This window comes from Balaenoptera musculus, chromosome 17 (genome assembly GCF_009873245.2).
Source record: "Balaenoptera musculus isolate JJ_BM4_2016_0621 chromosome 17, mBalMus1.pri.v3, whole genome shotgun sequence".
NCBI classification, from domain to species: Eukaryota; Metazoa; Chordata; class Mammalia; order Artiodactyla; family Balaenopteridae; genus Balaenoptera; species Balaenoptera musculus.
Window position 1 is genome coordinate 55,805,633 of NC_045801.1, and position 24,953 is coordinate 55,830,585.

Sequence of the window (24,953 nt, forward strand, 5' to 3'; positions counted from 1 at the left end):
TAAAAGTTGTTAAGAGAGTAAGTCTTAAAAGCCTTCATCACATGAGAAAAAAAATGTAACTATCACATGAGAAAAAAATTGTAATTGTATGGCGACAGATATTAACTAGACTTACTGTGATGATCACTTCACAACATATACAAATATTGAATCATTACACTGTACACTTGAAACTAATATAATGTTATATGTCAATTATATCTCTTTAAAATTATTTTTAAGAAATATTCAGTTCATTTTCTAAAAGTAAAATTTAGACATTCATCTATACCAGATATTCTGGAAGATAAAAGTTACATATAGTATGTATATTCTGTATGCTCCTTTCAATAATTAGTGAAGGAAGTTCTTTTTGGACAATTCCAATGATTTTTCCTAGATCTTTTTTCTCCTCCTAACTGGGATATCTCTATGTCTTTACTTCTTGAAAGTTTAATATTCCTCAGCTTCCTTGATATTAGATTATCAGATTTCCCACATCAGAAGTATCTTTTGCTACCACCTGCAGTCCTGACCACAAGTGAGGAAAATATTGCAAAGCTCCTTTTTCTTTTCTTTCTATACCTTTATTAACTTACAGAAATCATGGATATAACTGCCACCTCACAGCCAAGACTCCCAAGTCTGTCCTGAAAACTACCTCATGTTTTAGTCTACTGTTTCTACAGAATTCTCTTTTTATGTCTCATTCACACTGGAAGAGCAATATTATCAACTCAAAACCATTATTATGCCACAAGCCAGATTAGCTTCCTATGTGCATTTTGAAATTACGACTATCAATTTTTCCGAGTCTTCGTAATATTCCAAAGCCTTAGAAATCATGGAAAGATTTTTATATCAAATTGCTCAATTCTAATGATAAACAGACCTGCAGACTGGTCTGAATTTCAGTATTTTACTATCAAAGAACGACTTTCCTGATAATCTTCAGCTCTTTAAATGTGCACGTCTAACAAGCCTAATACCATATTATTTGAGATAAAATTGCTCTCGAGATAGTAAAAAAACAAACAAACAAAAAAATCCACCACTAACACACAAGAATTTCAGCAGTTCTCTGCCAATGAGGAGTTCTGAATTATGTAGGACGAATAGGAGGTAGCGGAGCATTCTACCTTCTCACTCAGAATCAACTGTCATCCCTTAAAACGCTGTTAATTCTGGAAACTAATCTGTAACCTAGTAGAACCAGCCCAAACTGGTGATGACTACAAGTCCCATGATGCAGAGCAGAAGCCCGGGCCAATGTTGGCCGCAGTGCCTCCCGGGAATTGTAGTCTTCTCATCACCTGTGGGGCAAACTAGGTACCGTAGTCTCCATTTCTTAAAAGTTAACTTACAAAAATAAAGCTATGGAAAAGAAGGTAAAATTCTTACCACAAAACTAGTTTCAACCTAGGTGCCAAAGACCCCTAGCCCCCCAACTCCTGCCTGCGCCTCTGGGGGCCGGCGCCCTTTCCGTGACGTCACTTCCTGGAGCGGCGGCCCCGCCCAGCCCCGCCCTCCACCTCGCCGGGATCCTGGGCCCTGCGGCCCGGGCGGAGGCGGGCGGAGGCGGGCAGAGGCAGGGAGCAGCTGTTTTCTGGAAGGGGGTCACGTGAGGCCTCTCGGTGTGGTGGGTGGAGACAGAAAGCTGCGGTTAAGTAGGGTCGGATTTAACCGTCCCAGGGAAGCGCGCCCGAGCTGGATCACGGAGCGGGCTAAGGTAGGGACCGGGCAGCGGGCGCTCTCCTGGGCGCTCGTGCAGTGACACCTGCGCCCCCGCGGTTGGCTGGCGGCGGGCCGGCTCCCCAGGAGGGTGGGCGTACGCGGCAGGAGCTTCAGGCCAACCTCAGGCCACCGCCAACTCCGCCCGGCGTCTGGGAGGCGCTGGCTGCGCGTTGGGCGGCTGAGGCAGGACCGTCTTGGGGCCCCAAGGAGCTCCGGGAGCGGTGAGTCTTGCCATCCACCGAACCGAAGACCCTTGGCCTGATCAGACACCGACCAGACACTCCTGGGGTCGAGCTAAGCCCGGGCTTCTGCACTTTGCTCTCGCCACCGACTTCTCTCGCCCACCGTGTTGCTCAGGCTTGGGACACTTCACCTGCCCTTGGTTTTCCAGAGTAGCCCTGAGATGTTCGTCCTCAGAGCATGTCGATGCCAAGGCAAAAGTGGAGACACTCTTAATGAGCCCAGTACGTTTTTCTTACGTTTGGGTAGCGCTCACGTCCTTGCAAGGTCAATGGCTGTATTGGTCTGAGCGCCCCCCGCTCCAGCCTTGCGGCCTCAGGTATTCGAATGGCTAGAGGCGGGGCGACCTTACAGGCGGTGAGGAGGTTGAGATTTCAGACTTTTATTTACTTCTTTTTGGGGAGGCCATCTGGCGGAACCGAGCAGCTCAAGTTTCCTGAATCTTTGATGATGGGGAAGGTATCCCAGAGCCACGTGCTGGGTTAAAAATTTTATTTCAGCATCTGTCAGAGCCTGAGCGGCTTGTTTCCTACCTTTCTCACCAGTCGGGTTGCGTAGATGTAATTGGATAGGCAGACCTCTTGTTATGTGCCATTTCCCCGGTCTGTAGTTATCGCCATTTCTTAGTTTATTAGTTAACTTAGTGGTAAAGCTTTTTTCTTTGTATCATTACGAAATTATTCTGAGGCAAGATAAACTCATCCTTTTGACAACAGAGCTTACTGAGTATGAGTTTTGAAGATTTGTTACGTACCTGCACTTTATGGCGTAGCAGAATTAGTGATGATCTAGAAACTGAAGAATATTTAAACTTTTATTCATTTAATCTTTTTGGATATAAGTTTAATGTTCTTTGGGGTTTATTTGATTAATGTAATTTGACTAAGTTTTTTTTTAAATCCATTTGATCCTGGGTTTAATAAACCATTGCTTTAAGAACTGTTATTATTTATCTTACAAGGTGTCTAAGCTTCTGGCTCACTATCATTACTCTGGGTAATTGTTCAGTTACGCTAATTAAATCAGAAGGAAATATGAATAATTCTTCTCCCTTTCTTTCCTTCCCTTTACCCTTCCCTCCCTGTACTGTATTTAGTAGTGTCAGGATCATAAGCAGAGAATAAAGTTTCCGGACGGTCTTTATCACTTTTCCTCTTTCCAACTCATATAGATGAGATCAGGTTACAATGGACGTTATAGAAATCCATCACGAAGAAATAAAGTGGGTAAAAAAGGATCAAGGTCAAGAAAAAGGGTGTGAATACTTCTGCTCTCCTTACCTTAAAAACGGGAGTTGTTAGAGATGATATTTTGGGATTAAAGGAAGAGGTTTGGGGCATGTTTTCATTCCAAATAAAGTAATAGAGTGTCACGAAATTAAAAGAAATGGATATGAGCATTTTGGTTTTTTTTCGATAATGCTCCCGATTAAAGACTAATCTTTCAATATGTTCTTCTCATTTTTAGGTAGTGAATTCCTAAGAAGAAAATAATGGATTGCATATTACTTGTTCTCTAATTGTTTGAACTCAGAAGTGTGCAGGTTTGTTGCAAAAGCCAAAAGAAGATGGCAACTCCTTATGTCCCAGTTCCTATGCCAATAGGGAACTCTGCTTCCAGTTTTGCAACCAACAGGAACCAAAGAAGTTCTTCTTTTGGGAGTATCTCAACAAGCTCAAACTCTTCCAAAGGCCAGTTAGAAGACTCAAATATGGGTAATTTTAAACAGACAGGTGTACCTGATCAAATGGAAAGCACTTCATCTGTCTGTAGCAGTCCCCTCATTAGGACTAAATTTACAGGTGCAGATTCTTCCATTGAGTATTCTGCTAGACCAAGAGAAAGTGAAGAACAAAATCCTGAAACAGTGAATTTGGAAGATAGACCTTCTACACCTATTATCCTGGGTTATGAGGTGATGGAAGAAAGAGCTAAATTTACTGTGAGTATTGACTTTTACTGTACATCAGTAGAAGATGAAAAATTGATTAACCTGTGTTCTAAACTTGTGTTAAGTGATGTTAGCCTATACGTGTAATTTCTTGAACATAAAATTCAGATGGTTTATACCCCTTAAGTTGTCCTGCCGTAGTGAACTTTTGCTTTACTTGAACGAATTTTCACAAACCAGTCACAGCTGTGAAACTAGCACACAAATCAGAAACAGACCATTACAACAGCCTAAAAGCCTCCCCCCATGCTCTCTGTCAGTCAATACCCACTCTCCTGATAGCCTAGATTAATTTTGCCTATTTTTGTACTTTATGTAAGTGGAATTACGGAGTATGTACTCTTGGGTATGGTCTCTTCAGCATTATGTTTGTAAGATTCATCCTTGATTTTGCACGTAATTGTAGGCAGCTCATTTTTATTACTGATGCTATTCCTTTATGTGAATATACTACAATTTATCCATTCTACTGTTAAGGAGCAGCGTTTAGATAATTTCCAGTTTGGGACTCTTACAAATACTACTGCTGTGAACCTTTTAGTACTTGTCACTCAGTAAACACATGTACTCATTTCTTTTTGATAGCTCCCTAGGAGTAAAATTGCTGGATCATCTGCCCAGCTTTAGAAGATACTGATGAACAATGTACCAGAGTGGTTGTACTAAGTTATACTCCTTTAAGTAGTGTATGAGAGTTCCAGTTACTCCACGTCTTCCCAACATGTGGTATTTTTCTGTCTTTTTCATTTTAGCTATTCTAGTGGGTAGAATGATACCACATTGTGGTTTTAATTTGCATTTAAGACTTTTTTTTTGGCCATTTGGATATTCTCTTCTGAAGTGTCTGTTCAAGACCTTTGTTCATTTTTCTTTTGGAAAGCCTTTTCCACTTTAATTTGTAGTTTTCTATGCATTTTGGGCATAAGTCCTTTTTCAGAACGTGTACTGTGACTATCATCTCTCACTCTGTGGTTTGCCTTTGTTAATGGTGCATTTGATAATCAAGAGTTCTTAGTTTTAATATAGTCCAGTGTATTAAATTTCTTTTATGGTTAGCACTTTTTAAAATCTGCCTCGGGCTTCCCCGGTGGCTCAGTGATTAGGAAAACGCCTGCCAATGCCGGGGACACAGGTTCGAGCCCTGGTCCGGGAAGATCCCACATGCCACGGAACAACTAAACCCGTGTGCCACAACTACTGAGCCTGTGCTCTAGAGCCCACGTGCCGCAACTACTGAGCCTGTGAGCCTCAACTACTGAGCCTGCAAGCCACAACTACTGAAGCCCGTGAGCCTAGAGCCCATGCTCCACAAAAAGAGAAGCCACCGCAATGAGAAGCCCGCACACTGCAACGAAGAGTAGCCCCCACTCGCCACAACTAGGGAAAGCCCACACACAGCAGCGAAGACCCAACACAGCCAAAAATAAATAAATAAATAAATAAAATAAATCTATAAAAAAAATAAAATCTGCCTCCTCTTAGGTTACAAATATGTTGTCCTATGTTTCCTTCTAAAAGCTTTATTGTTGGACCTTTCACAGTTAGATCTGTAAACCATCTGGAATTGCTTTTTGTCCGTGGTGTGAGGTCAGGGTCAAGACACATTTTTTTTCTCCCTAAAGTCAAATTTTTATTGAAAAGACAACTCTTTCACTTCTGCATTTACTCTGTTGCCTACGTCATAAGTCAGGTGACCATAAATGTATGGATCTGATTCTGTGTTCCATTTTTCCCTGCTTTACCAATTCCACACTGTCTTGATTACTAAAGCCTGATGATAGTCTTGACGTCTGGTAACTTAATTACTCTAGCTTTGCTGTTCTTCTTCGGGATTGTCTTGGCCCTTTGCATTGGGATTGTATTGAATCTATCTAGGGAGAACTGACATATTTACGGTACTAAGTCTTTGAATCTATGAACCTAACCCATTTACTTAAGTCTTTAACTTCTTTTAATAATATTTTGTAGTTTTCAGGGCAGACGTCTTACATCTTTTGGTAAGATTTATTTCTGGGTATGGATGTCGTTTGAGGTTCTTGACATAATGTTTTCTATTTGTTCCTTGCTAGTTTATATATTTTGGTCTCATATGTTATTATATATTTATGCATCCAGTGACCTTGCTAAATTAAATTCATTTATAAGCCTGTTCTTTCAAACTGTTAGTTTGTTCTTTCTCTTGGATTTTCTTGAAGTAATGATTTCCTATTTATTTCAACATTTTATGCTGTAAGTTTATGATAGTATGGAAGGACCGCCAAGAAAAAAAATACTGAAATAATTTATGAAGAGGCAGTCTTTAGAGTTCAAATATTGTAAGACTGATGATATGATGGGAAATCTGCATGGACCTGACTTTTCTGCAAGTGATTTTTGGAAATTATAATAAATTGGTGGCTCATTTCCTTACATTGACCTACCTTCCATACGAAGGAATGAGCATTCATTGAGGTGACATGTGTGAAAAGTTCATAGGCAAATTTAAGGCAGTGATATATAAATATAAACTCTTTCAAGACAATACAGAGGAAGAAATAAGTGGCAAATATGAAATTAGTCATAGTCGTTTATTTATTAATTTGACATTTTTGGAGTACCTGTTATGTGCCAGGCCCTCTTCCAGGTAATGTTGGGACAACAACTCGACTGAGTGAATGAAAGATAAGTTTTTTTTTTTTTTTTTAATGCTAGTATGTCACATGGTGATAAGTGCTATAGGAAGGAATAAAACAGGGGAAGGAAATAGAGAGTTTCTTGAAACTGGAGTTGCAATTTAAATAGCGTTGTCAGTCATGGCCTCACAGAAAAGGTGTTAGCACTAAGATTTTAGCATGGGAATATCCGGGGGAAAGCTTTCCAGACAGGTGGCATAACTGCCAAGACCCTTGTGGCTGACAGGAGAATAAGTAATGGGAAGAAATGTACGAACTGAGGTAACAGGTAAAGGCAAGCGAGTGTGACACCCAGATCAAGTAGAGTACATAGACTTTATAAGGCCTTTAGATTTTACTGATTTTACTAATTAGTAAAATTTATGAAGTAAATTTATGATTTACTAATTTTACTAATTTTACTAATGAGATGGGAATCTTGAAAAGTTTTAAAAGGAAAAGTCAGATGATCTGACTTAATTTTTTTAAAGGCTCATTCTGGCTGCTGAATTGAGATTAGATTTTTGTGGGGGAAGATTAGAGGCAGGAGGCAGTTAGGTTCCTGAAGTAATCCATGGGAGACATGATGGTGGCGTGGACCAGGTGGTGGAAGAGGCCCTAAGAAGTGATCAGATTCTGGATATATTTTGAAGGTAGAGCCTTGGGACGTGGTAGATGGAGAAATCAAAGGTGATCCCGAAGTTTTTGGTCTAAACAATGTGAAGAATAGAGTTGCCATTTAACTAGATGGCAAATTTTGAGGGGAAGATCAGGATTTGCTTTGGGAAGTGCTAGGTTTGAGATGTTTGTTAGACATCAAAATGGAGAGGCCAGGTATGTGTATGTGCATGTGAGTGTGTACACACATATATGTATTTTATACCTCTATATATTCGGTATTGTGTTTAGGGTAGAAGTCTAAGCTGGAGTTACAAGCTTGGGAGTCTTAGGTTTGTAAAATAATTTTACCTTGGTATATTTCTTTAAATTGATCTCTTAACTGAAGAAAGTATTAGGACAAACTGGCAAGATCTTATATAGAGTGTCAAGCCTTTGAAAAGTGTTTAAAAACAAAAAGTGACTAGGAGGGGTGGTGAGTAGGATCGGGAAAGAGTCGTGAGGTGGACTTCTTTGGTAATGTTTTGTTTCTTGCTCTTGGTACTAGTTACATGGTGTGTTTACTCTGTGAAAATTCATTAAGTTATATACTTAAGATTTTTGCACTTTTCTGTATGTATCTTATGATTAGTGTATACATCTACATTTGTTGTTGTTTACTTAAAACAGGGAGTACATAACAAGATAGACAGTACAAAGTAGTACATACTAAGTTTCAAATAAAGAGTAGAGACAATAACTGCTATTAGAACATAGAGGAGGCAGTGATCAATACTGTCCATAAAGTTTTCATTGAAAGCACTACTTAAACAAGTAGAAAAGTAGGAGAGCTTTCTAGAAAAGATAAAATGAAAACCTCTTTGTTTTTCCTAGAGAAACAAGAGTGTTTAGGGACCACTGTAAAGAGTGGCTTAGTTAGAAAAGGGCTCATTTTTTAAAACAGGAAAATAAAGTTGGTATGTATTGTGAATAGATAAACCTAATTATCATATGAAGTTGACTTGTATCACGCATCAGTTATTCATAGTCAAAAGTTTTGAAGTCAATTTATCCCTTTTGTTTGAATTAGTAACTCCTAAAAAGAATGTTTTATTTGTATCCCCTTCGTGACTATTTTTACATCAGGACTGTCTGGAGACTTTACAGGGTATCCAAATAATTTTCTTCCTCACCTTTAAATGTTATAAAGATAAATTACTTATGTTTTACTTCAAAACAAAGGGATTCATCCTAACCCTTGCTGACTTCCTTCAAAGCTGAAAAAGAAGTCTGTAAGGGAGAAAAATCAAATGGTAAGGATGATCTACAGTCCCTAAATAATGAATTGTCTCTAGATCATCCAGTAGGATTATGATGAGTCATATTTGTAATTTAAAATTTCCTAGTAGCCATGTTAAGAAAAAGTAAAAAGAAACTGGTGAAATTATATTTAGTAATGTATTTTGTTTGACCTAATGTACGTAAAATATAATTTCAACATGTAACCAGTATATAATCATTTGAATGATGTATTTTTACATCTTTTTTCATACTAAGTCTTTGAAATCTGGTCTGTATTACACGCATAGTACCTGTCAATTTGGACTAGTCACATTTTGAGTGTTCTATAGCCACGTGTGGTTAGAATGCAGCTCTAGAGCTACAATTGAAAGTTACTGCACAGCAGACTTTAAGAAAAAAAGTTACTCTTTTTAAGAGAGTTTCACTCATTCAATAGATAGTTACTGAGTACTTTTTATATGTCATGTATATAGTTTAGCTCAAAACACTGTACCAAAAACTACCAGGAGATGTTTCTCTGAGATTGTTATAAATAGTACTTCCAAAATTATACTTATAAAAAATAGGATCTAGCTTTTTCTTATATGCTTTTTAAAATATTGACTTGCTTCAACCAAGTTTTCTATTCAATAGCCTAGATAATTGTACATAATTATATAAATGTAAACTTTTATCTAATATGGGTATTTTTTACCTTGTATTTCAGCCTTGAAGATTAAAACATCTAATTTATTTGAAAACTTTGCTTGGCAGTTACTGAGTTTAAAAATTAAATTGACTGTATAAGACAAGATTATTCAAAGGTTTTTCAAGTATGATTGATTCTTTTATTAATTTTAGAATATATTAGCATAAAATATACTTTGGAGGCTGATAAGTTTATTTATTATTAGTGTGCAGCAAAAAAGCATTTTGCCTCAAATATGTCAGTCATGTTTCTTAAGAAAAAATCTTGCTTTTGGTACCTACATTTGATTATTTGAACATTTGATGGTCTAAATAATTTCTGATATTTTTTATATATTAATTGTATGATCTGGGTTGTCAAATAAAAGTTTTAAAATTATTTGGTTTGAATATTTAAATATTTTTACATAAATATATTTTAAAACTCTCTCTGTTTCTCGCTGTCTCTGCATAGGTATATAAAATACTAGTAAAGAAGAGTCAAGAAGAAAGCTGGGTAGTTTTTAGAAGATACACTGACTTCTCTAGGCTTAATGATAAAGTAAGTACTTTAATAAATCTAAAACTGACTTTTCAGTTTTGAATTATCTGTTCCTGGAGTTCTGCTGTTATATTTGTGTTTTTTCTTCCTTGTTAATTATTTGAGCGACGTCAAGTCTTTGCTATTTCCAAACAAAATTAACTGTTTCATTTAACTTTAATAGTTCGAAGTCCCGTCTCTATGCATAACTTCCTTTTATTGGAAACAAAAAATTATTTTTAATATTAAAAATGTGAAAACCTTAAAATTGGCAACAGAGATATAAGTGATTATTTATATAATCTTGTGAGTTTGAAAAGATGTATATGTATAATAAGACCCCCTAAATCATATGACTACAAAAGAATGAACAAGAAAGAAAAATTTAGCACATTGTGTTAGTTTTCTATTGCTGTATAACAAATTATCACAAACTGTGGCTTAAAACTTACCTGTTCATTATCTAGAGATTTGAACTGCTCAGCTGGGTTTGCTGCTTAAGATCAAACAAGGTCAAAATCAAGCTGTTGGCTTGACTGGCCTCTTACCTGGAGGGTCTGGAAAAGAATCAGCTTCCAGTATCATTCTGGTTGTTGGCAGAGTTTGGTTTCTTGTGGTTGTGAGACCAAGGTCCCTGTTTCCCTGCTAGTTGTCAGCCAAAAGTTGTTCTTGGCTCATAAAGACTGTTCTTCAGCCCTTGCACATGGCCCTTCCATTTTCAAAGTCAGGAAGAGACTGTCATGTCCTTCTTGTGCTTTGAATATCTTTGACTTTCTCTTCTGTCACCAGCCAGGAAGGAACCTTTACCCTTATAGAGCTCATGTGATAAGATTAGGCTCACCTAGGTAATTTTCCTTTCTTAAGGTCAACTGAATAGTAACCCTAATTGCATCTACAGAATCTCTTTTCCTGTGTAAAAACAAAACACAGAGGCAACACCAGGGGCAGAGGTCATAGGGCCATCTAGAATTCTACCCACTGCATAGACAAAGACGATAATAATAAACCTCAGTACATTAAGTACCCTTAAAAATAAGTAACAACAAAAAAAATATAGAAAATTCAGCAAATGATATGAATGGGGTAATCCACAGAAGAAATATAAATGACCAATAAGTTACTATCACAAGTACTCCAAGAAAAGAAAATTAAACAATTTTTCACCTGTCAAGTTGGCAGGCTTTAAATGGTATTATCCATTGTTGGAAACATGAGTCTTCCTAGAGGACACCCTAAAGCTGAGCATAATTTTGGCACAATCACATTTCTGGGATTTATCCTATATAATAAATTATGGATATGAGCAAGATTTAGCCCTAAGAATACTTATCATGATGCTTTATGTATTGTTGTTTTGTTCATGTTTTATTTTGTTTTTAATAGTTAAAAACTTAGAACCAACCTAAATTTCCAACACTAGGGAATTCATTGAGTTAATTGCAGTAAGAGTTCAGTAGAAAAACAGCAGCTGAGGCGTTCACAGAGCTGGAGAGAAATCAGGTGGGGCAGGTGGGGGTAATTGGTATTTAAGAAACCAAGAGAAAGAGCATTTTTCCAAAAGAAGCAAGTGATTTATGATACTTCTGAGAGGCCAAGTAAGCTGAACTTGGACCACAAATTATTCCCTAATTTTGACATATATTTAGTAGAGGAAACTTTACTGGTCCTATTCTTTCCCATCTGCCACCTCCCCCCACCTTCTTCCTGGACACTCAGAACTTCTCAAGTTGGTATATTCTTAAAATGTTTGGTGGTGGGAAACTCCATTTATGTGACTTTGCAACTGCCCGGATGCCAAAAAGTTTCTACCATTTCTGAAAACCTCAATTTGAATGAAAAGGTAAAATATAAAATGCTAAACTATTTTATCCTTAATTAAGGTATTGTTAAGATGACTTTTTGCAACATGTCAAAATACTTAAAAGTATTATTTCTAATATATTTCTACCATTATATGTAAATTTTATTTTCTGTTTCTGAGTTCTTCTTATATTCACGATTTAAAAACCTGTAATTCTTTACTTCTGTTTATTTTTTTTTAATGATTAAACAAACAAGAAGACCAAAGTAATTCATGAAGTTACCAGATACTTAAGTGGAATTCTTAGCTTTTTTATGAAATTGTTATAATTTTTGTTCATACAGTTTCTAATAGTTTCAATTTTGAGCTATTTCATCCTTTATGACTTCTTATTTTTCTTTTCAGGACTCAAATATTATTTAGTGTTTACTTCCCTTTGTCTCTCTAGATTCATCTTTATTGCCAAAATATTTATCTTAGGCAAGCTGAGATTTAGATAGCTCTTAAGCTTTTGAAGAAAGATGTTAGTAGAAGTTTAATTTGAATCTAGTAAATATCTCCTTGATACTCTGAGTTGGGCACTTAAAATTGATAAGTGTCTGTGTCAGTCTTCTAGGTACCAGCAAGAGCTCCACCCATCACCTGATTTTACTGGCAAGAATCAAAAATGTGTGTCAAACACCAGCAGCCACACAGTTTAAATGGTAGTTATTATTTTTATAATTGTTAAAAATAAAGTAAAATCTTAGGATCTTTCATTTTATAAAACCAATCATGAAGTATTTGTGAAATGAGTAGTTTGAGTTCAGCACTGTGCTAGGAATTTGGTATTATATAGAAACTATTTAGATCTGATTTCTAACGTTGAAGAGTTTATGTTTTCCATTTATCTATACTAGGAGGAAAAAAATAGTCAATTGACAATATGAAAATTATTTAACATAGTTAAAATAACACTGTTTAGAAAGAAAATTTTCTGTAGAACGCTAGTCTTTTTTTTATTTCTCTTTTTTTAATTTCCTGGGTTATAATCTGGCTTCAGCTTCTCTAGGAGTTTTTAAGAGCCTCTTCTGGGAAGAGAGGGCAAAGTCATGAGCAAGATCTGGAACACAGAGCTTTTCAGAGTTGAGACATCTGGCAGGGTTGTAGGGCAGGCTGGTGATGAATAATTTGCAGAAATATGGCCATGAGAGTAGGGTTTTCTCTATATTCTACTTAAAAGCTCGCTATTTTCTACTTCCAATTTGCAGAGTAGGTCAAAGCTGAGTATTTCTGTGAGATAAAATGATTATTCTCAGTTGGAATTAGAATTCTCTTAGAATTCTCTCGATTCTAAGTCTTAGCTGTACTAAGCAGAGCACACAGCAGAGCATAGGGAGGGAGCAGAACCATTATCAGATCACTGTCAAGACAAGCCAAGCTCATATGGAAATCTGGGCTAAGCTCAACCAAGCATTTGATCCTCTCATTAAAAAGAAATTCAGTGGTAATCCTCAACATGTCTGTCTCTTGGGTCACACTGTCCTGAACTGTCCTGAACTGATTGACATCAGGCAGTTCATAAGTAGTGTCCTAAGTTTGCCTTTTACTGTCTTTCTGGGGTTTTTTTTCACTTTTTTCCTTTGTTGGATTTTATTTCCTTTATCTCATGTCTTCTTTCTTGAATTACTCTTTCCTTTTAGTAGAACTAATCCCCTAGTAGCTTTTTGAGGAAGATTACATGGGATGTGATGTCTTTCAGACCCCACATGTCTAAAAATATTCAGTTTTCATACTTGGTTGAAATGTGGGCTAGGTATAGAATTATAGATTGGAATTTTTTTTTCAGAATTTTGAAGACATTAAGCTATTTTCATTTTGCTTTTAGTGTTGAGTATTACCCTTGAGAAGCCCAAAGCTATTCTTGCTCCTGATCATTTGTATGTCACCTGTTTTTTTCTTCTTTAGAAGTCTGTTGAATCTTCTCTGTGTAATTAATCTGAAATTTCACAATGACTTTTTGTAAAGTTCTTTTCTTCTATTATCTTGTACACTCTGTGGGCAACCCATGTGTTTCAGATCAGAAAAATGTTTTTGAACTGCTTTATTAATGAATTCCTCCCTTCTGTGTTGTCAGTTCCCTCTTTCTGTAAACTTTCTTGTAAAACAGACATTTGGGCTGGTTCCAGATCTTTTCCTCCCCTTTCTTTACTACCTTTTTCTTTTTTGCTATTTGGAAGGAGATTTCCTTATTTCTTTCTAAAACCATCTTTTTATTCTCTGGATGTCCCTGTTTTTGGTCATTTTATTCTTATTTCTTGAATGTAGTATCTTAATCCATTGAGTGTGTTAGTGATTTTTTTATTTGTATTTTTATTATTTTATGTTTTTTTCGCCTTGTGCTGTCTGTGTTCTCTGAGTTACTTTTTTCTGTTTGTCTTTGTCTTCCATGTTAAGTAATAGTATGTAGTAATTCTTTCTGGTTGTCTGGTCATGATTAAAAGTTGGGTACTAAAAGCTGATTGGAATCTCTTACTCCACGGGTGAGGCTTATGTTGACTTTAAGATTCACTGTATAATGGGGAAGGTGGGCTGTGCTGGAGAACTTCTGATGTCAGGATCTTAAGGTCTTTCCTGTTGGATTGATCAGACTCTCCAGAGAAGTGTTTTCCAATCTCCTGCCTTGTGCTGCCAATTTGTGAGCAATTTGAGGGCCCTGTAAGTATAAACCTGGTATAAATTTTTCTACACTTTGGGTTTTCTTCACTCTCCTGAGTCAATTTCTACTCTCCTCTCTACTTTTTGGTTTCCAGTATGTTGTTTTATGTTTTTTTCTCTTCACTGTAGTTTTAGCAGGGCTGCAGAAAGAGAGAATTAGATGAGTGTACTCAGTTCTCCAACTTAATCCAAAAATTATGTGCATTACTTTTTTAAAGGCTTTTTTATGGAAACATCAAATGCGTATTATGATGTCATTTCACAGGAAATCTATTAATGTTTAATTTAATGAAATATAAAAACTAGCCTTTACTAAAGTTATTTCAAGCTAATGGATAGTTCCCAAATTGTCCTTTGTTCAAAATAAAGTTATTGAGTAAGCACTCATAATATAAACACTTTGTGAGGGCTCAATTGTGGAACAACTCACTCTTTTCTGAGGATTATTTTTTTAGGGGAAAAAAGTCTAACCATGCATGTGGACATATATGACATTTAAATTTTAAAGCTTGAAATTAATAAAAAGACTATTTTTATTTTCTCCTTATGGCTTTTATTACTTTCATTGCAAACACAGTAAACGACCAGACTCCAAGGCCAAAATTATCTGTTTACATCTTGAAATCAAATCAGGGTTTTCAGTAGAAAAATATAGACAGAATTTATGTTCTATATTTTTATTTAGCATTTTACCCTGTGAATTTTCTCTTTTGCTGGTCTTTTTTCTTACGTTGTGATATTTTGTCTTATATTTAAGTATAGAAATTTGAACAGTACATGATTTCATTTCATTCATTTACTGAACATAGATTGTTGGCTGCTTGTAATGTAGCAGGCATTATGCTAGACACTGGGGGTGCAACTATGAATAAGACAATCATTACAATGTAAAACGATTCTAAGTCTTAGCTGTACTTTGGACACTCCTGGAAAACTTTTTAAACAAAGTTCTATATGAGTTCTTACTCAAAGTTCCTTGGGTGATTCCAATGTGCAACTGAGGTTTAGAAGACTGGTCTGGTAGAAGAGTCCAAAATTAAATAAATGTTACTTAATTTACATCGTGATAAATGTCATTTAAAAAATAAATTAGTGATTTGAGAATGTGTGGCAGATTGTCTTTTCTAAAAATGTTTGCAGCAATATTCTCAGTCCCATATGCTCTTCCAGAATCTTGCCTGTGACTATCAAGAAGTAGAATCTGTTTCCTCTCCCCCTTGAACGTGGGTGAGCTTGTGACTGATCTAACCAATAGAGGACAGTGGAACTGATGCTGTGGGATGATGAGGCTAGATCATAAGAAGCATACAGCTTCATCCTGGCTTTCTCTCTTGGGATGCTCCCCTTTGAAACCCAGACTTTATGCTGTAAGAAAGTCCAGGATACATGGAGAGGCCACGTTAGGCTTGTGACTGACAGCCCCAGCCAATGTCTAAGCCAACAAGCAGCATGATCCAGTATAAATATGTGGGAACGAACTTCAGTTGCTTCCAGCTCCCAGCTTCAAGTTTCCAGCTGAGATTCTAATTCATTGTGGCAAGACAACCCATCCTCACCATTCCCTGTACGAATTACCAGCCCACAGAGTCCATGGCCTAATAAATGGTTATTTTACACCACTGAGTTTTGAGGTAACTTGTTATCCAGTTATAGTCACTTGATCAGAGTGTGTAAAGAGAAATCTCACCGAGCTTAAAAAGTAGAAAGGTCTTTCCTAAGAAAGTAAAATTTAAGCCAAATATGCAAAATTGATCATAAGCCAAAATGTAAAAGCTAAAACTATAAACATCTTAGGAAAAAACATGGAAGAAAATTTTTGTAACCATGGAGTGAGCAACGATTTCTTAGATAGTATCTAAAAAACCATAAACCATAAAAGAAAAAAATAGATGAATTAGGTAACATTAAAATTTTTTAAATGTACACTGTTAAGACTGTTAAGACTGTTAACATGAAAAATCAAGCCAAATATATTTGTCATACATATATCTGACAGAGAACTTCTATCTAGAATATATAAAGAACTCTGACAACTTAATCAAAAGACAAGTAACCCAGTTTTTTTAAAGCAGAGAGTTCAGAAGATTTTTTTTTTTTAAAGTAAACTAAAGAACCATTTTGGGTTTTTTTGTTGTTGTTGTTTATTTATTTATTTATTTATTTTTGACTGTGTTGGGTCTTCGTTTCTGTGCGAGGGCTTTCTCTAGTTGCAGCAAGCGGGGGCCACTCTTCATCGCGGTGCACCGGCCTCTCACTATCGTGGCCTCTCTTGTTGCAGAGCACAGGCTCCAGACGCGCAGGCTCAGTAGTTGTGGCTCACGGGCCTAGTTGCTCCGCGACATGCGGGATCCTCCCAGACCAGGGCTCAAACCTGTGTCCCCTGCATTGGCAGGCAGATTCTCAAACCACTTCGCCACCAGGGAAGCCCCAGAAGATTTAAATAGATAATTCACCAAAGAAGATATGCAGATCCAAGCACATGAGAAGATACTTAACACCATTTGTCAAGAGAGGAATGTAAATTAAAGCCACAATGAAATACTACTACACACCCAGTGGAATGGCTGACATTAAAAAGACAGGCAGTGCCACGTGTTAGCAGGGACAGGGAGCAACTGTAACTCCTATGCATACACAACTGGTAGAAATCAAGAAATAAAACAACCAAGGCATAAAAAGCATAGCTGAATTTAATTCTTTTATTGTAAGCTTGTTATGTGAATAGTTTCACATAGTCAACGGGATAGATTTTGTAGAATTCATATAATTGAGTTGAACATTGTATCTTCTTTTTTCTTCTTTTTCAGTTAAAAGAGATGTTTCCAGGCTTTCGATTAGCACTTCCACCAAAACGCTGGTTTAAAGATAATTACAATGCCGACTTTTTAGAAGATAGACAATTAGGATTACAAGCGTTTCTTCAAAATTTAGTAGCTCACAAGGACATTGCTAACTGGTATGTAACAAATTGAATAACAGGTTATAACTGCATTCCAATAACTGGTTTAAACTAAAGAATAAATCTAGGACCATATATATTCAAGCACAAAAATATAAGGTAGGCGTATTTATCTCTAATAAAGCATTAACTGTAATTTTCTTGCCTTTTTTCAGCAAGGACTTTATTTGGTGTTTGATTTATATTAACACCTCCAAAAAGTCAGCAGAGTTGAAAATTCAGTGTGCCATATATTCAAACCACGCAGCTATAAACTTGATTTTAGAATTTTAGTAATAACTTAAACAGAGTGGCTCACATATTGGTAGATATTTAGTTAAATAACACTATATAATTTTGATGATAATATTTATATGTCTCCAAAGTAATGCAAAAATATGAAAATTGTGAAGTCAGGTTAATTTATACAGAGGGTAAAGTGAAAATACCAGAAATCATTAAAAAGGGAAAGAAAGGACCTATATGAGTTTTTTGTATCTGAATATATTTACAAGAAAATTGCTATATGATTTAATATCATCTGGGTATCTAATTTTGGAACTTACATTATCAGATAAATTAGAACCATTTTGAAAAAAATTATAGAGCATTTACAATGAAGCAATAGCATATTGTATGGACACCTGTGTCCGTAACTATCTTTAGCAATTTTTCACATAGGAATGGAAAACAAATGAGAAAACTGCCCTTACTTTTTTCACCCTTTTTTCTTAGTCTTTCTTTTATGTATATCACCTTATATTACACATGTACTATGCATATACATATTGCTTCTTTTTTTTTGAATTTTATTTTTCTTTTTACACAGCAGGTTCTTATTAGTTACCTATTTTATACCTATTAGTGTATACATGTCAATCCCAATCTCCCAATTCATCCCACCACCACCACCACCCCCGCCACTTTCCCCCCTTGATGTCCCTACGTTTGTTCTCTACATCTGTGTCTATTTCTGCCCTGCAAACCAGTTCCTCTGTACCATTTTTCTAGGTTCCACATATATGCGTTAATATACGATATTTGTTTTTCTCTTTCTGACTTACTTCACTCTGTATGACAGTCTCTGGATCCATCCACATCTCTACAAATGACCCAGTTTCGTTCCTTTTTATGGCCGAGTAATATTCCATTGTATTTATGCACCACATCTTTATCCATTCATCTGTCGATGGGCATTTAGGTTGCTTCCATGTCCTGGCTATTGTAAATAGTGCTGCAATGAACATTGGGGTGCATGTGTCTTTTTGAATTATGGTTTTCTCTGGGTATATGCCCAGTAGTGGGATTGCTGGGTCATATGGTAATTCTATTTTTAGATTTTTAAGGAACCTCCATACTGTTCTCCATAGTGTCTGTATCAGTTTACATTCCCACCAACAGTGCAAGAGGGTTCCCTTTTCTCCACACCCTCTCCAGCATTTGTTTTTTGTAGATTTTCTCATGATGCCCATTCGAACTGGTGTGAGGTGATACCTCATTGTAGTTTTGATTTGCATTTCTCTAATAATTAGTGATGTTGAGCAGCTTTTCATGTGCCTCTTGGCCATATGTGTGTTTTCTTTGGAGAAATGTCTATTTAGGTCTTCTGCCCATTTTTTGATTGGGTTGTTTGTTTTTATAATATTGAGCTGCATGAGCTGTTTATATATTTTGGAGATTAATCCTTTGTCAGTTGCTTCATTTGCAAATATTTTCTCCCATTCTGCAGGTTGTCTTTTCGTCTTGTTTATAGTTTCCTTGACTGTGCAAAACCTTTTAAGTTCCATTAGGTCCCATTTGTTTATTTTTGTTTTTATTTCCATTACTCTAGGAGCTGGGTCAAAAAGGATCTTGCTGTGATTTATGTCCAAGAGTGTTCTTCCTATGTTTTCCTCTAAGAGTTTTATAGTGTCCAGTCTTATATTTAGGTCTCTAATCCATTTTGAGTTTCTTTTTGTGTATGGTGTTAGGGAGTGTTCTAATTTCATTCTTTTACATGTAGCTGTCCAGTTTTCCCAGCACCACTTTTTGAAGAGACTGTCTTTTCTCCATTGTATATCCTTGCCTCCTTTGTCATAGATTAGTTGACCATAGGTGCGTGGGTTTATCTCTGGGCTTTCTATCCTGTTCCATTGATCTATATTTCTGTTTTTGTGCCAGTACCAGACTGTCTTGATTACTGTAGCTTTGTAGTATAGTCTGAAGTAAGGGAGCCTGATTCCTCCAGCTCCATTTTTCATTCTCAAGATTGCTTTGGCTATTTGGGGTCTTTTGTGTTTCCACACAAATTGGGAAATTTTTTGTTCTAGTTCTGTGAAAAATGCCAGTGGTAGTTTGATAGGGATTGCATTGAATCTGTAGATTGCTTTGGGTAGTAGAGTCATTTTCACAATGTTGATTCTTCTAATCCAAGAACATGGTATATCTCTCCATCTGTTTGTATCATCTTTAACTTCTTTCAGCAGTGTCTTATAATTTTCTGCATACAGGTCTTTTGTCTTCCTAGGTAGGTTTTTTTTTTTTTTTAACATCTTTATTGGAGTATATTTGCTTTACAATGGTGTGTTAGTTTCTGCTTTATAACAAAGTGAATCAGTTATACATATACATATGCTCCCATATCGCTTCCCTCTTGCATCTCCCTCCCTCCCACCCTCCCTATCCCACCCCTCTAGGTGGCCACAAAGCAATGAGCTGATCTCCCTGTGCTATGCGGTTGCTTCCCACTAGCTATCTATTTTACGTTTGGTAGTGTATATACGTCCATGCCACTCTCCCACTTTGTCACAGCTTACCCTTCCCCCTCCCCATATCCTCAAGTCCATTCTCTAGAGGTCTGTGTCTTTATTCCCGTCTTTCCACTAGGTTCTTCATGACTTTTTTTTTTTTTCCTTAGATTCCATATATATGTGTTAGCATACTGTATTTGTTTTTCTCTTTCTGACTTACTTCACTCTGTATGACAGACTCTAACTCCATCCACTTCACTACAAATAACTCAATTTTGTTTCTTTTTATGGCTGAGTAATATTCCATTGTATATATGTGCCACATCTTCTTTATCCATTCATGCGATGATGGACACTTAGGTTGCTTCCATGTCCTGGCTATTGTAAATAGAGCTGCAGTGAACATTTTGGTACATGACTCTTTTTGAATTATGGTTTTCTCAGGGTATATGCCCAGTAGTGGGATTGCTGGGTCGTATGGTAGTTCTGTTTTTAGTTTTTTAAGGAACCTCCATACTGTTCTGCATAGTGGCTGTATCAATTTACATTCCCACCAACAGTGCAAGAGGGTTCCCTTTTCTCCACACCCTCTCCAGCATTTATTGTTTCTGGATTTGTTGATGATGGCCATTCTTACCAGTGTGAGATGATATCTCATTGTAGTTTTGATTTGCATTTCTCTAATGATTAATGATGTTGAGCATTCTTTCATGTGTTTGTTGGCAATCTGTATATCTTCTTTGGAGAAATGTCTATTTAGGTCTTCTGCCCAATTTTGGATTGGGTTGTTTGTTTTTTTGTTATTGAGCTGCATGAGCTGCTTAATGGTGAAAAACTGAAACCATTTCCACTAAGATCAGGAACAAGACAAGGTTGCCCACTCTCACCACTATTATTCAACATAGTTTTGGAAGTTTTAGCCACAGCAGTCAGAGAAGAAAAAGAAATAAAAGGAATCCAAATTGGAAAAGAAGAAGTAAAGCTGTCACTGTTTGCAGATGACATATACTATACTATACTATACTATACTATACTATACTATACTATACTATACATAGAGAATCCTAAAGATGCTCCCAGAAAACTACCAGAGCTAATCAATGAATTTGGTAAAGTTGCAGGGTACAAAATTAATGCACAGAAATCTCTTGCATTCCTATACACTGATGATGAAAAATCTGAAAGTGAAATTAAGAAAACACTCCCATTTACCATTGCCACAAAAAGAATAAAATATCTAGGAATAAACCTACCTAAGGAGACAAAAGACCTGTATGCAGAAAATTATAAGACACTGATGAAAGAAATTAAAGATGATACCAATAGATGGAGAGATATATACCATGTTCTTGGATTGGAAGAATCAACATTGTGAAAATGACTCTACTACCCAAAGCAATCTACAGATTCAATGCAATCCCTATCAAACTACCACTGGCATTTTTCACAGAACTAGAACAAAAAATTTCCCAATTTGTGTGGAAACACAAAAGACCCCAAATAGCCAAAGCAATCTTGAGAATGAAAAATGGAGCTGGAGGAATCAGGCTCCCTTACTTCAGACTATACTACAAAGCTACAGTAATCAAGACAGTCTGGTACTGGCACAAAAACAGAAATATAGATCAATGGAACAGGATAGAAAGCCCAGAGATACACCCACGCACATATGGTCACCTTATCTTTGATAAAGGAGACAAGAATATACAATGGAGAAAAGACAGCCTCTTCAATAAGTGGTGCTGGGAAAACTGGACAGGTACATGTAAAAGTATGAAATTAGAACACTCCCTAACACCATACACAAAAATAAACTCAAAATGGATTAAAGACCTAAATGTAAGGCCAGACACTATCAAACTCTTAGAAGAAAACATAGGCAGGACACTCTATGACATAAATCACAGCAAGATCCTTTTTGACCCAGCTCCTAGAGAAATGGAAATAAAAACAAAAATAAACAAATGGGACCTAATGAAACTTAAAAGCTTTTGCACAGCAAAGGCAACCATAAACAAGACCTAGGTAGGTTTATTCTTAGGTATTTTATTCTTTTTGTTACAATGGTAAATGGGAGTGTTTCCTTAATTTCTCTTTCAGATTTTTCATCATTAGTTTATAGGAATGCAAGAGATTTCTGTGCATTAATTTTTTATCCTGCAACTTTACCAAATTCATTGATTAGCTCTAGTAGTTTTCTGGTAGCATCTTTAGGATTCTCTATGTATAGTATCATGTCATCTGCAAACAGTGACAGTTCTACTTCTTCTTTTCCAATTTGCTTCTACATCTTGCTTCTTAATGTGTGCTAAGCTCAGTGACTGCTTAAGATCTCTGCCCATCCCCCCTCACTTTCCTCTAATAAAGGAACTATAAGCCAGACCCCTTTTCTCATCTCCAGTTTCACATCTGCAGTTGCCTCCTTGACATCTCCTTCAGACAAACCTCAAACCTAGGATAGACTTCAATGCTTACTCTCTGACTTTTTCCCCAATATTCAGCATCATCCTCTACCTAAAACCCACAAGTCATCTGGACACATCCCTGCCTTTATACTTTAAACACTACTCGAATCTGCCTACTTTTCTCCATTCCTGCCATCGCCACCTAGTCTAGCAGTTTTCTCTCACTTTAATTACTCCTTTCCCATCACTCATCTTCCTCATGCACTCTTATTTCTATAGTCCATTGGAGCCACAGTGATCTTTTGTAATGCAGTTTAAGTCATCCTTTCTGGTCCCTGACCAGCTGCGTGTCTTTCCAACTTCATGTTTTGTTATTCCTCCCTGCCCCCATTCTCTGTACATCAGCCATATTGGTCTTGTAATTTTTCAAAGTCGCCTGCTCCTTTGTCCCTTAGGACCTTTCAATATGCTATTCCCTAGAAAGGCAACATTTCACACTACTACCCTTGCTCCCCCAGCCCCGGCCTAGATAACTCCTTCATGTTTCAACACAGACTTTTAGGTAACTGGCTGTCTGGACCAACCCCTCACCTACCACCACCACCAAAAACTAGGTCAGATCTTCTCATAGTATCTTCTCTACTGGTTCTGAAAGTCAACTCCTAATGCCCTAAGACACCCATTGCATGTAATGAATTAACTTCTCATTACATACTTCTAGGATGCTACTAGCTATGTACCAGTCTTAAGAGAATGAGAAAATAGTCACTCAAATCATTGTCAGCAGGGTTTAATCCTGTCGTGGAATCCCAGCTGAGAAAGGCTGCTTGGTACTTTACTTTCACAACATCTCAGTTTGTAACTATTTGTGTGATTATTTGATTGTGTTCTCCTACCAGGCTGTAAGGTGCATACATAGTAGTAGGTCATGTGGCTGGTTTACCCACCATTCAGTGTGCAGTGCTCAGCACAATTCAACACAGAGTCCATGCTCAATAAGTACTTGTTGAATGAATGGCAGAACTGTTGATATTTGCTGTTGTACTATTTATAAGAAAAAGAGACTGAAACAAATATGACAAAACTTAGCAACTGTGTGTTCCAGCCTGGGTGGTAGGGAGGTGGATGCTCCCTACTTTTCTATAATTCTTTACATCTCTCCAAAGAAAAAAGAAAAAAAAAGGTTAGTGTTAATTCAGATACACAAAGCAGGAATAGAAACCAACAAAGTCTAAAATCATAGAGAAAGCCTTTGAAGAAAATATATTTTATACCATACCATAAAGAAGACTTTACAGCTAAGAAGTCAAAACATCATATCCCCTTTCTCTTATTCCTTATTCAGTAAACCTTTATGTCTCTATATTGCAAATATGGTAAATTAAAATCAAATTTATTCTATAAATGACTATACTCTTTTTATTTAATGAAATATTAAATAGTATGAACCATGTTGATGAACTCATCTTGTGATTTCTTGATTTTTTTAAACATTAAAAGTGTATCTTAGTTGAGATGTATCTTTTTTTAAAAATTATTGATAATAGATCTGTATCTGTATGTTAAACATTCAAGATCCTGTTTCTAAAACTGCAGTCCTTAGAACAGTGATAATTATCGTGTTCAATTTATAGATAGGTGTTTCAGGGACAGAAAGATTTCTTGGTCAACTAAGTTGGGGAAAGGTTTCATTTGACATTCCTAGAATATTAAAGGTTCTAAAATGTGTTGCATGAAAACCTCTATTGTGCCTCACATTTACTTGCTTACTTATTTTTGTCATGTATCTCAGACATTTAAGGAATACAAGTAAGATAACTTAAATAGAACTCTAAATAAGGTTTGTATACCTTGTTTGTTCTAGGGTACTATATTTTTTGTGAGTGATGAATAGCATTTTTTATTTCACAATTTAAGCAGTTTCTTAATAAATTACTGTTTAAAACATGACTTGGCAGAGGGAAAAGTTATTAATCTGTATCCTAAGCATTTGCCCTTTGTCATACTAAGAAGGGTAAAAAGGAAGCTGAGGATATACCTACTGAACTTAATTCATTTGAAGAAATTAAGCTTCTGTTTGAACAAAATAATGGAGTTTATGAAGTCCTACTTGGCATGATACAGATTATAAAAGTAAAAGGAATTCAGAGAAGGGGAAGATCAGTCCTGTTTGCAGTGAATCAAGCAATACTGAAGCAGGGAGTGGGGTTTGAGAATCTTGAACAATAGATTAAGATTATGGGTGGGAGGACAAATAATTAGAGAATATCCAGAAAGTCTGAGGTTGTCAAACAGCCATTTATGAATTCTTATAAGGGAGGAAAGGATAAAGACAAAATCCCAATACTTCTTTATAAAAACATGAAACTACATATTTAAGAATCACTACTTAAAATATCAGTGAGTTTACATTACCTATTGGTATACCTGTTAGCATCCTGTTACAGTTGGAACGGCAGCATGGAAAATTACTATCTTTATATGGCCAAGTAATTATCTGATATTAATTCTTTATACAGTTATTTCACTTTCTGTTTTGATTCCTTAGCACCTCATGACACAGTTATTTGTTAACCTTCATGTTGGCTAAGAGCTTGCCAGTACACAACTGGCAGCTCTTAATATTACAACTTCTCTAACTATAACAAAACAGAAGTGAAGTAAGAACTGAAGGGATGTTAAGAATTGTTGGTTTAAATGTTTTAAGAGAATGTTATTTTCA

General features: G+C 36.3%; 1 protein-coding gene across 4 annotated transcripts in view; it reads left to right on the forward strand.

Moving 5' to 3' along the window:
• Window positions 1–1,566: 1,566 nt before the first annotated feature.
• The window catches only part of SNX16 (sorting nexin 16), a 37,474-nt gene continuing 14,087 nt past the window's right edge, over window positions 1,567–24,953 (forward strand). The window contains exons 1-5 of one of the 4 annotated variants that reach the window (XM_036830971.1): window positions 1,567–1,708; window positions 3,421–3,668; window positions 3,756–3,895; window positions 9,596–9,682; window positions 16,967–17,115. In XM_036830971.1, the coding sequence (XP_036686866.1) occupies window positions 3,521–3,668; window positions 3,756–3,895; window positions 9,596–9,682; window positions 16,967–17,115 (524 nt within the window). In that variant the 5' untranslated portion in view covers window positions 1,567–1,708; window positions 3,421–3,520. Of the gene's footprint in view, window positions 1,935–2,225; window positions 2,273–3,420; window positions 3,896–9,595; window positions 9,683–16,966; window positions 17,116–24,953 lie in introns of those variants that run through there. The other 3 variants (XM_036830968.1, XM_036830969.1, XM_036830970.1) reach the window with 3 other exon arrangements.